The sequence below is a fragment of the Malus sylvestris genome, chromosome 17 (genome assembly GCF_916048215.2).
Source record: "Malus sylvestris chromosome 17, drMalSylv7.2, whole genome shotgun sequence".
Lineage (NCBI taxonomy): Eukaryota > Viridiplantae > Streptophyta > Magnoliopsida > Rosales > Rosaceae > Malus > Malus sylvestris.
Genome location: NC_062276.1, coordinates 606408 through 622680, shown reverse-complemented (window position 1 = coordinate 622680; position 16273 = coordinate 606408). Strand labels below are relative to the sequence as shown.

The 16273-nt window shown below is 32.9% G+C and overlaps 2 protein-coding genes across 2 annotated transcripts; both read right to left on the bottom strand.

The window, feature by feature from the left end:
* Positions 1-1182: 1182 nt before the first annotated feature.
* Positions 1183-3214, bottom strand: LOC126611710 (probable WRKY transcription factor 75). Its single transcript, XM_050280090.1, has 2 exons — positions 2688-3214; positions 1183-1480 (listed from the first exon to the last, which is right to left on the bottom strand). The coding sequence occupies exons 1-2, from the start codon at positions 3179-3181 to the stop codon at positions 1303-1305; spliced, it is 672 nt and encodes a 223-aa protein (XP_050136047.1). The 5' UTR covers positions 3182-3214; the 3' UTR covers positions 1183-1302.
* Positions 3215-8694: 5480 nt separating this feature from the next.
* Positions 8695-11817, bottom strand: LOC126611406 (uncharacterized). Its single transcript, XM_050279684.1, has 4 exons — positions 11530-11817; positions 11145-11347; positions 10301-10530; positions 8695-9482 (listed from the first exon to the last, which is right to left on the bottom strand). Exons 1-4 carry the CDS (start codon positions 11622-11624, stop codon positions 9204-9206), a joined length of 807 nt encoding a protein of 268 aa, XP_050135641.1. The 5' UTR covers positions 11625-11817; the 3' UTR covers positions 8695-9203.
* Between the last annotated feature and the right edge of the window lie 4456 nt (positions 11818-16273).

Here is a 16273-nt window from a genome sequence, read left to right as displayed (position 1 = left end):
AATAAGGTGATGGAACTAAAACAAAACAATAAGGATTTTGCTAAAGGATCACAACACTTGGTTTCAAAACACATATTATTTTACAAAAACAGCAACAAATATGAAAGGATAACACTTGGCTATTCAAAAGATAAGTAGGAGTTTATATTCAAAATTGTTCATTGTCAATTTATAAAACTTCATGTTTATGATCATAATTAGTTGTTCCTATTATAAATCACTTTATAAAGATGATTTGATATGAATGGTTCTTCTGATCATCAGCACAAAGATTTATGATTTAAACATGAATTTTAAATTTTATACTTATTTTTGAATAACTAAACATTGTTAATATAAAAATACGAGATTGTAACAAGTAAACACATAATCACACACAGATTTTGCGTGAATTTTGGTGGGAAGAAGACAACAAAGGTTTCACTATTTTCAATTGATTTATTGAATGAAAGTACAAAGTCCACCTGTTTATCAAGCAGGAAGCAGCATACGTAAAACTATTTGAAAATAAAAGTAGAAATTAAAAGCTTAATATTGGGCTATAATCCGAATAAAGCCATGAGGTTCCTAAATGGATAATGGGCTTTCCCTCCCAGACCTATAAATGGACAATTTTGTCGTGCAGAATGGAAAATCATCAATCTGGTCCCTAGTTTTTTTTAAGAGAATCGTTGTATTATTTTTTTTTCTCATTTCGATTTTTTTAAGAGAATCGTTGTATTTTTTTTTTCTTATTTCGATACAAACGATAATGCTACAGGAAGTAATTAAATTTAAGACTTTGAATATTAACGTAAATACTCTCTAATTATTTTAACTACAAACCCAAGAATTATATACGTTATAGTCAATCGGTAGCAAATTTGCTACTGAGACAGATATGTCACGTGAGATGCTAGGGACATCTCCCTAATTCAAAACGAAACCTACTGAGATCAGATTGAACAGAAAATTGCCAAACTAATTGACATATTCATGAATATGTGATTGAGAACAAAAGAAAAACGATAAAACTGAACTAAAGAGCAGACGTTGGTCATTTTCCCTGACTAATTGAATTGAACAGAACAGCTCTATATAAAAAAATATAATTGATATAAACCTGCATGCACTTGATAAATTAGCTTAAACTATATCAGTCAATAGATCCACTGGCCACCGCCTAATCAATTAAGATATATGTCACAAAATCTCCATAATAATATTGATGAGTACTTCAATTTATTTTACAAAAGCAAGCATAAATATTTCAATAGATATATGTAGTTATGTAAACTGAATGAATGATACTTAGTTATAACTTCAGAAGGGGGTGTAAATTTGCATCTGATTCAAGATACGCTCAAAATTGTCGGAAGGCTTGTCGATGGGATGGGTGTGCATTCCTTCGTAAGTGGTCACCACAACGCCTTCGTCCTTGCTTAGGCGTTGGACTTGCTTTTTAACATTGCACCCTTCATACGTGCATCGGTAGTAGCTTCTGCAAATTATTTAGCAAGATCCAGCAGTGTTATTCCATATCCATCAGGACATATCATACAAATACAAAGCAAGCATGCACGCATATGCGTAATCATATGATTCACTTTGAAAGATAAATATCAGTTTGGAACATGCATTATTCTTTAGGCATTGGAATTTGAAATGATGATCTTACACTACTACCTGGTGCAGTTCCCAGAAGATTGAACAGAAGCAAATCTATTAATTAATAGACTGAATATGTAATCCTTCTTAGGAAAACTTGGAGTTCTAGCATATAGTAATGAGCCATGACATGTACATCTCAGATATAATATTACACACAACTTGTATATCTTAGAAAAACTTTGCATGGATCAATAGGTACGCAATCCTAATATTTACATATTTCTTAGGAACACTGTGCATGAATCAAAGGTTTTAATTTGCTCCCAGTTAATTAGGAACACCAAACCCTAGCTAGATCTCATATATCATAAATCTGAATGAATTACATATAGCTTCACTTTTAATTGTACTGAGATATTTTTTGATAAAAATCACGTGTTGGGCTAGTAATGTGAGAAATGTTGTGCTAATCATTTCAATTTTTGTTTTTAATTTACATTTAGAAAGAAAATTGTAAAACAAATATTTGGTTAATAACTATTTTCAATTTTGATTTGGTATTGCAAAATGTGAAAACTAGAGTAAATAAAGGAGAGATATCACCCATTTTTGCTTCCCCCAAAGCCCGATACATTTCTTAGTGGAAAATCAAGTTAGGATATTGGTTTATTCGGAAAAGCCACACGTATTAAGCATGTCTTAAGGATTAAAGGATTATGTATGGTGGACCGTGGAATCTACTAGCTAGCTTGTACTAATATATGCGCCACAAACAAAACAAATCCGAAACACATGGATCAAAATCGCAGTAAGAAAACTAAATGAAGCATCAAATGCACAAGTACGGATCATGAGTATTTAACTATGCACTAAAGCATGGTAGGCACCGAGTTTATAGACTCATTATTTCTTTCGATTCTTTGATTGACTATACAATATATAAAGAAAATAAATTTAACTTTTCTTTGTCACGATTTATGTTATACACCAAAGCATGATGAAAAAATTCACTGGTCATATAGCTAGAAAGATGAAGAAGCAAAAATATAATGAAGGTATCTAGGTAAAAATATATAGCTATATGTATATATATACACCTGGGAAACTTGTTGGCTTTCACAGCTTTTTGGCCGTATTTTCTCCACCGGTAGCCATCGTCAAGTATATCGACCTGACTTCTTGTTTGAAAAGCATATTTCGGCTTTTTCATCTTCTTCTCCCCCTTTTTCTTTTTCCCTGAATCATTATTATTGGCCCGATGAGGATCGACGCTGCTGTGATCAGCTCCAACAATAACATTACTCATGCCTGCATTTGCACTCGGATAATGCTGCTGATAATATTGTTGGTACGGATGACCATCTTTATGAACTAATACTTCATCTGACGATGATCCAACGTGGTTTTCTGTTGTCGTCATCGTCGATTTCAACCCCAAAAATGCATCTGAAGTTTGATCAACACGCCCATCAAAGTTATTCGTGTAAACGTGAGAGCTTCCCACCCGGTGATGATGATCTATATTTGTGGAATTAGGGTTTGGGTAATTAGCTGATGAGGTGCAAGGAAAGAACATTTGATACTTCTCCATGATGGGGTATCTAGGGTTGAACTTGTGGCTAGCTAAAACAAATGAACCTATATAAAGCTAGCTAGAGGCGGCTAAACTATGACCAACAACTTATCTTTAAGTTGCAAGTATATGTTAGATATATGATAGTGTTAAGTAGACTAAATTTTTAAATTAAGAGTAATGTTAGGGAGGTCAAATTTTTTAAACCAAATTTGCAAACTAATGATGTGGTTATAGATGATTGGATTATTAACTAAGTGTTGATTAACGTGCTTGTTTTTTATTGGTGACACATCATTTAGTTTGCAATTTAGTTTTAAAAAGTTGGTCTCTCTAGCATTACTCTTAAATTAAATTTGCACACTAAATGATATGTCATTAATAGAAAATAAGCACGTAAATCAATGCTAAAGTAATGATTCAATCATCAACAGCCACGTCATTTTGTTTACAAAATTTGGTTTAAAATTTTGGTCTTCATAGCATTACACGTTAGAGAAATGCTAATTGGTATGAAAATTGTGCCAAAAACATGAGATGACAGATAATTCATGAATAATTCCATTTTTAAGAGAATCTCCTTAACATTTTTCTATATTTTTTTATCACCACCAGATGTAAAAAATAAATTAATGGCTAAATAATTCAACAATCTTGAGAGAGATGATGTGCGTATAGAGGGTGAGAACTGAGAAATGTCGTAAAGGGCACGAAACTTGTCCAAGGTAGTAAAGCAGGATTAGGAGAAATTTTTAGTTTTGACGGAAATATAAGTTGTACATCATGTGTTTTAATAGGAATGGTAGGAAATTTTATTTTTTAAGTTATTAACTTTTTAGCACACATATCCCATCACTTATTTAGTGACACGTTGTATACCATCCCGTGTATTAGTCACATTGAAAAATCTTTCCAGAATGAGAGCTTCATTCGCGGATGTGATTAGATAAAGATGGGTGATGATGGTAGTGAGGAAGCTGCTGATACTTTGTTCGAATAATGGTGGCGGCTTCATCATTACCATTACGACTATTACGTTGCTTATTTACCTTTTATTAGTTATTTAATTTGGATAAATTACTTAAGGATTGAGGTAAAACGACTTTTATGACATGGGTATATTGTCAATACCGTCCGAATTATACAACATTACATGTACATTTTCTTATATGGTGTCGTGTGATTAGCATAGTTTACTACAATAATATATAATATAATTGTGCCATAAAAATTGCCCTCGTCTTAGTGTTCAAAGCAGAATACACAAGCCAATGCGAGTTTAACAAAGTTGGTAGTGATGCATGCTCAGTTCCCTTCGTGCTTGGTAATATTAATAAGAATAATGAAATAGGAGTTTCAACTCAAAATTGTTTGTTGTTGATTCATAAAACTTTCTCTCTATGATCAGAATCCTTCATGTTATAAATTACTCTGTAAATCTCTGCAAAAAAAAAAAAAAGAATTAAAACTAAGGTTGTTTAGTTTTCGAACTATATAAAAATAGATGAACTGAATTGGTAAAAGTATTAAAAACTGTCTATATATTTGCTACAATCGATTGACTAAACGACCTTATTTTTAATTCATTTTTTGCAAAGATGATCTTTACAAAGTGGTTTATAATATGAACGGTTCTGATCGTAAACACAAAACTCTATAATTCAAACACGAAGAGTTTTGAGTAAAAATTTTTACTTATCTTTGAGTAGCTAAGCATTATTCTATCAATAATACTAGCAGATGGCCACACACACTACGTGTGAACAATTTTATTTTATTTTATTTTTTATTAGAGTAAACTGTCATTTAACCCCCTGAACTATCACGTGAGTTTCAATTTCCCCCCTGAACTATTTTTTTAGCCAATTGACCCCATAAACTATGTTAAAGTGGCCAATTAACCCCCTACCGTTAAGTATCTTTAACTCCATCCAATTTTCTGTTAGAAAGTGTCATGTGTTTGGCACATGACCACCTTTTTACATTTTATGTCTAAATCTTTACAAAGAAAACATATAAAACAAATATTAAAAAAAAAAAAACTTACAAACCCTAAACTTAATCATTCAAAATAATAGAAAAGGTAAGGCTTTTTATATTAACACTCCACAAAATGTTGAATGCACCCCATATTAAAATTTAATATTAAATGACTTATTTACTCTACTATGCAATGACAATTTTGACCTTATTAGGTTTAAAAAAAAAAATTATAAATACACCCCAAATCACTTTTAGCGTATTATTTATCTTCTCAACTATCAAAACCCTCTCATCCTCCATTGTTGAACAAAATCCTAACCAATGAAACTACAAACATGTTGATTGAGAAAAATTGTTTTTGACGAATGAAACACGAAATCGATGTTTCTGAAGCTTCACATGAGGTAAGACTTCACATTTTTCATTGTTTTAGTGATTTCGATGACATCGATAATTATTTAATCTTGCGTTTGCTGCATTATTTTTCAATATGAACCCTAAAAGATGAATATGAATATGAATATATAAGTTTAAATAATGCAGCAAACACAAGATTAAATAATTATCGATGTCATCGAAATCACTAAAACAATGAAAAATGTGAAGTCTTACCTCATGTGAAGCTTCAAAAACATCGATTTCGTGTTTCATTTGTCAAAAACAATTTTTCTCAATTAACATGTTTGTAATTTCATTGGTTAGGGTTTTGTTCAACAATGGAGGATGAGAGGGTCTGATAGTTGAGAAGATAAATAATACGCTAAAAGTGATTTGGGGTGTATTTATAATTTTTTTTTAAACCTAATAAGGTCAAAATTGTCATTGCATAGTAGAGTAAATAAGTCATTTAATATTAAATTTTAATATGGGGTGCATTCAACATTTTGTGGAGTGTTAATATAAAAAGCCTTACCTTTTCTATTATTTTGAATGATTAAGTTTAGGGTTTGTAAGTTTTTTTTTTTTTAATATTTGTTTTATATGTTTTCTTTGTAAAGATTTAGACATAAAATGTAAAAAGGTGGTCATGTGCCAAGCACATGACACTTTCTAACAGAAAATTGGATGGAGTTAAAGATACTTAACAATAGGGGGTTAATTGGCCACTTTAACATAGTTTAGGGGGTCAATTGGCTAAAAAAATAGTTCAAGGGGGAAATTGAAACTCACGTGATAGTTCAGGTGGTTAAATGACAGTTTACTCTTTTTTATTATGAAGTGGGATTAGTTTTTAAAATTCTTAAAAAAAAAAAAATCTGTTATGATAATGATGAGTGGTTTCTTCTAAGACGGGAATACTTTTTATTTTATTTTAAATTTTTAAATAGGGCATGTTATACTAACCTGACTGTGAGGTTGTTATAAAAAAAAGCAAAATTTATGTTCATATAATTACTAAATTGCTCATATTTTTTAATTGAGTTCAGTTTTGGTGAGGGGGTTAAAATGATAATTTCTTAAAAGTTTTAGTTGACAACCAAAATTTTATTAATAGGTAGTGTAGATCTACATATATCACACACAATTGGTAAAAGTTAAAGCGTAGACTAACAGCAGTTGCCTTTGAACTGGAGTAAGTTCAATTGGATCTTGCATAACATGGACTATACGTCGCGCGTCCAACATGGACTAAATTTAATAATAATATAATCCTTAATTAATTAACTTTGATCGAATCATGAAAGGTAATTTTAGGGCTGGATTCATGGTTTTCTAGTACATAATATAGAGGGTTATATATATATATATATATATATATATATATATATATATATATATATATATATATATATATATATGTGTGTGTGTGTGTTCGCGCGCGCATACAGAATCCTCTTTGCGAAGGTCCCACGAAGTAGCTAGTTTAGTATAAATATGTAAAATGTTGTTCATTATAACATTTCATTTTTTTTAAAGCTCGACGGTATGAGGTGAATTTTTATTCATTAAAAAAAATACACCTAGTCAAACCTTTATGTCATACATAATGCAGCATTCATATATATTTTTTAAAATTTATTTATCATGCGCATTTTAAGAACAAACACCTATATTTTAATGGGAACTTTAACGAAAAGCACCTGGTACTGTTCACTTTAACGAAAAACCACATTTTTACACTAAAAAGTCAATCCTGGTACTATTCACTTTACCCTTTATTTTGTCCTTATCATTAAAACTCAAAGTTTTCAAGCCCTTTTCATTAGTTTTCCTTATTTTAATGGTAGCCAGCATTCAGATTTTCTAGAATAGTATTTTCATAACTAATTTTTTTTTGTATATCCGCACCTATACAAGGTGAGCCCCTAAAAAAAATTGATAATAGAATGCCCTTGTGTGTACCAAGATTAAACATTTGTGATATAACTTATAATTACATCACCAAATGACATATGTTCGATATAAAATCTTTTTAATTTTTATTTCTTAATTACAAGTGATATTAGTATATTAATTAATCTAGATTAAAAAGAATTTGAATCTAGGTTAAGTGAAGTGAATAGTTAGATTCTATTCATGAAAACAATCCGCCACTAGCTTTGCATTCTTGAATATTTTATAGACTAAACAAAAACTCAAACTCTGGAGTTTAGAACCAAATTTTAAAACAGAAACACTAATCTCGTTCAGACATTCACCGGTATATCGAAAGCTGATTAGTTTGGTCTAAAGATAGAGTCACAAATACAAAGACGTGTTTGAATTCGGAAAAAATGGGTTCACTTGATTGGACCTCTCCGCGCAGCCCTCCTTAACAACAAATATGAAAAGCAAACCTTAAATTATTTGGAATTTTTCTTCAAAAGATGTTGAATACGGTCAAATTCCACACATGTTAAGGTACAATCATGCATACGAGCCCTTGTCCTTGATTTTTGTTTCCAACACATATTTTTCCTCAGTTTTTTAGTTAAATTGATCATTGAGAATGTTATAATTCATCATTTTAGTTTGAGATTTCAGATTGATATAAATGGTTCCTGGATTGTCCACCACCGATTATTTTGGTTATTTTGCGATAAATTTCAATTAAATTGAAGGTATTTTTGTCAAATCAACCATTCTCATTGAACTGGTGGTTTCTTCAATTTAAAGGAGAAATTTTCATAAAATAATTAATAGTGAACAATCTAAGAGACCACTTCTCTCGATTTTAAATTTGAAAAACCAAAATAAGAAGTTATGACAATCTTAAAGACCATTTTGGCTAAAAGCCTTTTTCGTCATCTTAAAGGAATCCGGATTCTTGCCGGATACTCTTTGTGAATCCGTGAATCATGTCCGTTCATTGTACATCGTGCTGTCAAAAATCATTTTAAATATTTTTATTCAAAATTAAACACAAACAGTATCTGACAAAAATTAACTGCACGAACGATGAACGGATACAATTTATAGATCCCCATGATCCTCACCAAAAGGATCTAGAGAGGATCCTGTTGGATTTTAAAGGTCATGTTTGCTAGCAACTTTCTCTTCAACCCAGGCTCAAACTCTCCCCTCTCCACAATTTAGATGAAATTATATATCGTTTGTAAAAACTCATGTTTGTAAGTGTTTCTCTGTTTATTCAAGTACTTTGATAATTCGAATTGACAATGAATGACGGTAATACACCAGAAAGGCAGTTGTAAATTCAACAATCTGTGACAAAAAGGTAGGCACCCTAATAATTTCCAACACAGACGCAGAGAAAATGCAGTCACCTACTTTCCATCCAAGCTCGTTTCTTCATGTCTTCAAACGTCGAGATAACCAGATGACAGAATCTTAACGGAACTTTTAACCTCTGCAGCTCTGCTCACAGCTTTAGCATGAAAAGAGGACCAGTCCATTTGAACTTATTTCCATCCCAAAACTAAATGGTTGTTTACACATTCTCATCACTGATCATGAAACCACAGCGAAAGCAGTCATCTTTGAGATTTTGAGCCTCAGAATGCTTCAAAATTAACCACCTTTATGATCCACAAGTAACAGACTCCATGTGAATATATGGCTAATCCACCTAAGATAAGACCTAAGTAATGGCCAGGGAAAAAAAGGGGGAGAAGAATCACATAAAAGAACGCATCCGAGGTCTCGTTAGAGACTGTGCCCCATCCACAAATATTGTTGTGCCTGTCATGTACCGTGACCCATCGCTGATTAAATATATGACAGTTGAAGCCAGATCGTTTTTAACATCAAGCCATCTCCCCAATGGAGCTGCCTCCATCACCTGCTTCTTCGCTCTCTCTATTCCCACGGAAATTGGAAATTCATCTTGTAGATGCAAACCACGGGCAATAGCATTGACCCTAATCTGGTATCGTCCAATCTCCAAGGCTGACGTCTGAAAATAGCAACGGGAGAAATTTTCCGAATATTCAACTAAAATGAAACATAAAAAGTAAAAGCAGTGTACTATGAGTTGAGATATGCAACAAGCAGTTCAAAATGCACCAAAGTTTTGGAGGTATGCAACAGAGGCATCCTAAATTGAACTTACAACCTCAAAATACAATAACAACGTTGTAAAAACTGTTCAATGCTTATGCCTTTGGTGTGTAAACTGTAATGTTGTATTAGGAGATGCCAAAACAACGACACCTTACAAGGTTGTCCCAATGATGATACACCTAAAAGTGTAGAACTGATGTGAAGAACAAAGATTGAAGTTCAAGTACTTCAAAAGCCCTACAGTCTACAAAGTACTAGCAGAAGAGACTGATCAAAATTTTACGACTATGCTTGCAAACTCAATGAGATTTCTCCTCATCGATGTGGCAACTTATATTTCTCCACTTTTACCCTATTCTATCTCTCTTGAATTGACCCAACACCATCCAACACATAAGCAATTGTTCTGTTAGCTATCCATCCCACAGTAAGACGTGATAAAAATCAATCATGATCATGAGACATCTCAGTGTATCTCCTTAAAAATTAATTTGATTCTGGTTATGTCGAGCCACCTAATGCGAGATCAAGCACATAAAACCCTGTAAAACCAAGGTTGCAAATTTGGTTTTCGTATACAGATATGAATGGTTGGGATAGTTTTGACTCCTAACTGATACTATAAAAGTTCATTTTCCAAATTACTCAAAAAACATATGCAGCAGCAGTTATATCAGAGTGTATGTACACGAACGAATCCAATAAACATACCCTAGCTAACTGCTGAAGGCCTGCCGAACATGCACTATAAGCAGCAGCTCCTGGATAAAGCCCTCTTTCGGCTCCAATTATCGAGGTCAAGAACACAATTGAACCTCCTGACTTGTGATCTCGCATTCTTCTGCCAACAGCGTTTAACAGAAACCACGCAGACATAAAGTTAATCTTCATTATCTTTTTGAATTCACCTTCAGGTAATTGTAGCTGGTCTTGCATTTTTCCTGTTCAAAAAAACAGAAATGGTCGCTCTGCTTAGGTTCAATTAAACTGCAACAAACTTTACATATGCACATAACAAAAAGGAGTGCTAAAAACGAGATGGCGAATAACACCCGTATATAAAAACATTTGTTAAACATGTTTTCACACGGGATCAACAGATTTCCAAGAAAAATTTGAACATCTTCCTAAAAAAAGTTACTGTCATGTTTGTCAAATTTACAAAAGGTCAATTCCACATCAGCATTTATTGCTGTACTATATACTATTACTGTTGACCATGGTCACACCAAGATCCACAAGCTAAACAACCAATCAGATATATATATATATATATTTTTTTTTTTATAATAATAATATTTCCAAACTATACCAAGGGAGCCACCCTGAATCCAAAAGATGAATAAAGACGCCAAATTGTGACGACTTCTTAGTTCTTATTAGAACATTACAGGAATCTGAGTCCCAAGTATTACTCCTCGCCTCGTTTGGTACACATTATTGATTTAGATTAGATAACTCGCTAAATTCAATGGACTTTGAAAGTAAAATCATCTTTCAAATTATCTCTGGGCTAAAAAAGTTGGATTAGAGCAGTCATGAAGGAAACTTATACCTTCGTAAGTATAGCAATGCACAAAGGCATCCAAATTGCCCAAGATGTTGCATGCCTTCTCCACCGCCTCATCAAAAGCTCCCTCCCTCTCGTCCTCCATGTCCACGTCCACCACCTCCACCGGCGCCACCGCACCTTCCAGTGAGCCCGTTATTTTCTGCACAATACCCCGTAGGCAGCTCTCCTTCCCCATCAACACCAACCTGCTTATTCATAACACAAACAAACAAACAAACCAAAAAATCAAATCTTTAATACACAGAACAGAATAAATCTCAAAACCCATTTGTCAGATTAATCACAAAATGCACCCAAATGGAATCCGTCCCAGAAAACCCGAAATTCAAAATTTCAAATTTGATTCAACCCATGGAGATATAATCACCTGCAGCCGCGTTGGGCCAGAGAGAAGGCGATGCTCTGTGAAATATCGTCACCATTGGAGGTGAGCAGGACTTTCTTAGCAGGAGGACTCCCCATTTGTTGGCTGATATAATTCAGGATGAGGGTGCCTGCCGACTCTCTTATATACTAAACTGGATTGAATTAACAAAAGGTTGGAGTAAACTGAAAATAATTAAAAAAAGTTTGGAGCTGACTGAAATGATTAAAAAAGGTTGGTGTGTAATAAGAAGATGTGAAAAACGAGCGACTTAGATTCTTGGAGCGCGCTGACGGCGAGGAAGAATAGGGATTAAATATTTAATCTTTTTTCTGCAGTAATTTGAGCTGCAGTGCAGATTTATATCCGAATCAATTCGTGACGCTCGATGCTTGAGTAATTGTCAGGTTAAAGACCGACCCGGTGAGAGACCCGTAGATTGTGATGGTATTGGCCACACGCAATGTAGGGTTAAAAACCGTCTCGGTACTACCCACTTATATTACGACACATAATATATTAATTTGACGTTTTTTATTTTTTGACAGAATAGTAATTTTTCATATGTGGCTGTTGATGTTTGACTAATTAACTTCTTCAGAGTACAAAAAAATATGTAATGAATAACACTTTATAAAGTTTTAACAAAGACAAAAACAATGGAGCGATAACTGTATTATAAATATATTGTATGTGGATGCGGTGATAATATTGTAATTAAATAGAAGTTTGATGACACCGACAACTATTTATTCACAAATTACCTGAAACTATGTTTTCATAAATATTCGCTCCAAAACCATATCGTTCATGGTGTATCTTCGTTAGGGATAAAATCATCAAATAAACATCATTGAGTGAATATGGGATGAAAACCCTAATAATACCGTACCAAAATATGTAAGGTTCGTACCTAATATTCATGAATAAATGAGTCAATATGTGAGAAATTTTAAATTCAAATTTTAAAAATGACGAATTTACAACAAATTTATTCTCATACCTCTTGGTGTAAATCAATAAAGGAATGAAGGTAAATCATTACCTAATCAATAGATAACAACACTTAGCTTATTGATTCTATTTTTTTTTTGTGGAGAACGATTGTTTCCATTCTTCGGTCTATATTACCTAATGTTTTGTTGGTCAAATATTTCTTTTCTCCATGCACCACAAATACAAATTTCCAATCAAATTTAGACACGTGGCAAAGTGGGATTTTGTGGTGGTAAGTTCGTGGTGTTTGTTTGGTGATGGTGGTGGTTGTGAGTCTTGTGACCGGACTGGGTTTCAAACAGTCGTAAGATGTATGGAAGTTGCACTGAAACTTTTTGTGAAGGCTTGTTGAAGATGACCTTGACATTTTGACCCAACTGACCCAAGAATCAGACGGCTTTCGGTCAAACGATAGCATTGGCAAATTACTAGGTAAGTACTAAATAGCAACAATTTATACGTAAATTTCTCTCTTGATTTTGACTCAAACACTATTTAATTTGGTGACGTCCAATTAAATTTCGTCTTAGCAAAAGAGGTTATGAATTCAACTCTTATATTATGAAAAGGAACTCAAATCTTATGAAAGATAGTGGCTGTACGAATAGAAAAGAGTGGACTTCTTTTGCACAAATACATGAGATTTTTGGCGAAAATGATAAAATTTTCAATATTATTGTCAGAGGGTCATATATAATACCACTAATTCGCGTGTTATAATATAAATTAATGCACATGATTGATACGACACTGTTGGACCTAAAATTACATTATCAGCCCGTGCAATCAAGGTCGTTGAGTGAGCATAGCTCCCAACTGTTGGATGAAAAAGTGAAGATAATTTTGTTATTGATAAAAGGATAATATTATGATTTTTATCATAATAATTATATTTTAATATGAATTATCTTGGCATATTTTAAAACATGATATATAGGATAAATATTAATTATATCCCCAAGTAAGCGGTGTAGTTCGAATGAGATTGGGGTTCTTGTCATCGAATTGGAGCAGCATGGATTTGATCAGAATTGTTAGGATGCATGATCTTCATGCATATATGCATGGGATAATGATGAAGTAAAATTAATGTGATGTGATAATGACAAGTGAGGTGATATTGCAATCTGCTTGCAATTAGCTTTGCATGTTGAAGCATGTGGAATTAGATATCAAGGCTGGATGAGTTGTTTTAATATTAATGGAAGGCCACGTTATTGAGCTCGACATATGCATTGAATTTCTATCAAAAAATTTAAGTTCACAAGGAGATCAAAATGGATTTGGTTTGGTCACTGGTGGTATATCAAGAATATTTCGATAGCATCACAGAGAGACGGGTGCAATTTGGAAAACGTCTTGGCAGGTCGCAGCTAAAGAGTATGAATGAGACCTCATTGCTATAAATATAAGACGATGTTGCCGGTTACTTTCATAGTGTATTTTTTTCGCCAACACATTTTCAGTTTAGATAAACAGCACTGTGAATGCAACTGGCAACATCTTCAATTTGGATAAACAACACTGGAGCCGTGAAGCCATAGAATCAGCCAATCAAGGATCACCTTCAGTTTAGATAAACAACACTGTTTCTCGACCGATTGGTTATTTATCCAAATCTCGGTCGACAAGGATTTTCGAGTCCTTGTTGGTAGAGGTCATCTTACCAGCATTCTTGGCGTAGTGAGGTATTACAGGTTACTACGTTTGACACATTGAAAGCCGAATTTGATATTGAACTTCGCATAACTAGCAGCCTTGTCTTCAGGCTCTAGAACTCGAAGGCCGAGACATGTTCATTTCTCGACCACAGTCGTAAGATCAAGAAGTTAGCAGCGCAACACATTCTACTCCCTGGTCGAGCTCGGTCGACGAGTTGGCACGCCCTGCACACAACTGAATGACGTAGTTAGCTTATTAATTACTTGGTCTATATGCCACGTAGGTTTAGTAGTTTTTAGGATCAACAGACACATAACTAGAATATAGTACTAGTACATAAATTCATGTGCTATTACACAAGTTAATAGATAATAATTTGGAGCTCGTTTGGAAGTACCTTTAAAATAACTAAAAACACCTTTGAGAAAATATTTCTAAATTCCAAAAACATTTAAAGTGCTTCCTACAAGAAACATCAGTGATGTACTTATTGTAGGAAGCACTTTAAATATTTTTTTTTCTCCATAATTTAGTTGCATTTTTACTAGAAATTAGTTTCAAAAATATTTTCACAAAAATCAATTTCAATCATATAAAAAATAGTTCCAAACAAACCTATGATGAGATGTTAGGTCATACTAAAAAAACTCTACATAAAAAAAGGCTAGACAAAAGAAGATTTTTAATTTCCGGCAAATTCAAGCCAATTGGAGGAAAAAGAAGAAAACAAAGGATTTGACATGACCTAATTGACATATAACTAAACAATATTTGAAATTGACATTACATTACATTAATTAGGACAATATTTTTGTTCAGAATTCACATTCATGTTTTTGTTTTTTTGAGTCCAATCGTTCACATTGATACGCGTTTGTATGCAAGCATGCTTGTTGCCCAGCTACTTCTACGTATGCAATATTAGCATCACCTATCAGAAAAAGAGAGTGAAACATGAAAGGCTAGGTCAAACAAAAAGAGTGACAACCATCCGTTTCTTGTTTTCTATCACTCCATTTTTATTTTCAGTTGCCTAACCACTACCCCTTTTAATTTTTTTTTTAATACAAGTGGTTGTTATATTAATTCATCTACACTATAATTAAGAAGAAAAATTCAATTTGAATATAGTAAAAGAGCACATTGTTATAATTGATCCGTTTAACACATGTTACCATTGTGAATAATACTGACTTCACTACAATTGTGAAAAAAATTCTACTTTAAGCTCTTTGCAGTGAATGTCTGAAACTTTGTGGTTATGACCATAACTAGTCATATTATAAATTATTACATCTTTGTAAAAAAAAAATTAAGAAATTAGATAATTTAGTTCCAGTTAATTTTACTATAAATCATTGTACATGGTGATTTAAGAATGATTTTAATCATGAAAAAGAAGCGTTATAAGTCGACGATGAAGTGTTTCGAAAATGAATTAATTCAGAAATTTGTAAACCAAGCATTGTTGATTGATTATTTGTCAATTGCCTTGGATTGAAAGGCCCTTTTTTAAAGTTTCGTCGATGTAAACGATTAAATTATCATCAACAAGTGCGGGCTGGTGTCAGGTTAGTGAGAAGCAAATAAATAATTGGAAAATGGTACCATACCTGCATTTTTTTAATTTTGAACTTACCCACATTTAAATGCGGGTAAATGTGGGACAATACCAACATTTAAATAATGTGCATTCAAATCAAGATGGTTCTAGACTTCCAAAATCACTCGTGTTTAAAAAAAAATACAGATGTGAATGTTTTTCGAGAACTTTTTAAAGGTTTAGTATAGATTTTTTTTTTGTCCAGCAAATATTTGGGTGTAGTTCCTGCTAAGCATATGATATGTTTTGACATCATTCAACAGGTTACTTCAAAAACACTTGATGAATTCTCTCGATGACACTTATCAAATTTCTGCTCTTATCTATAATTCCAAACTCAAACTTAAGGGTACATTATACAAAATAAAAACTAATTAATTTAGAAATATATAGATAGCAACTCACGAATTGTGAAGCTCCTGTGAGACTCCTCGAATTTAGTGAATGATCGAATCTCCATAATCATAAATAATTTAAATAAAATAT

Bases quoted from the DNA above. Each gene is read 5' to 3' on its own strand.
- LOC126611406 (XM_050279684.1), bottom strand. From the start codon at position 11,624: ATGGGGAGTCCTCCTGCTAAGAAAGTCCTGCTCACCTCCAATGGTGAC. The intron at 10,531-11,144 runs GTATAAGTTTCC...TTTTTTGAACAG, and splicing joins GCATTGCTATACTTACGAAG to GAAAAATGCAAGACCAGCTA. The intron at 9,483-10,300 runs GTATGTTTATTG...TGCTATTTTCAG, and splicing joins GCCTTCAGCAGTTAGCTAGG to ACGTCAGCCTTGGAGATTGG.
- LOC126611710 (XM_050280090.1), bottom strand. From the start codon at position 3,181: ATGGAGAAGTATCAAATGTTCTTTCCTTGCACCTCATCAGCTAATTAC. The intron at 1,481-2,687 runs GTGTATATATAT...AATAATTTGCAG, and splicing joins AAAGCCAACAAGTTTCCCAG to AAGCTACTACCGATGCACGT.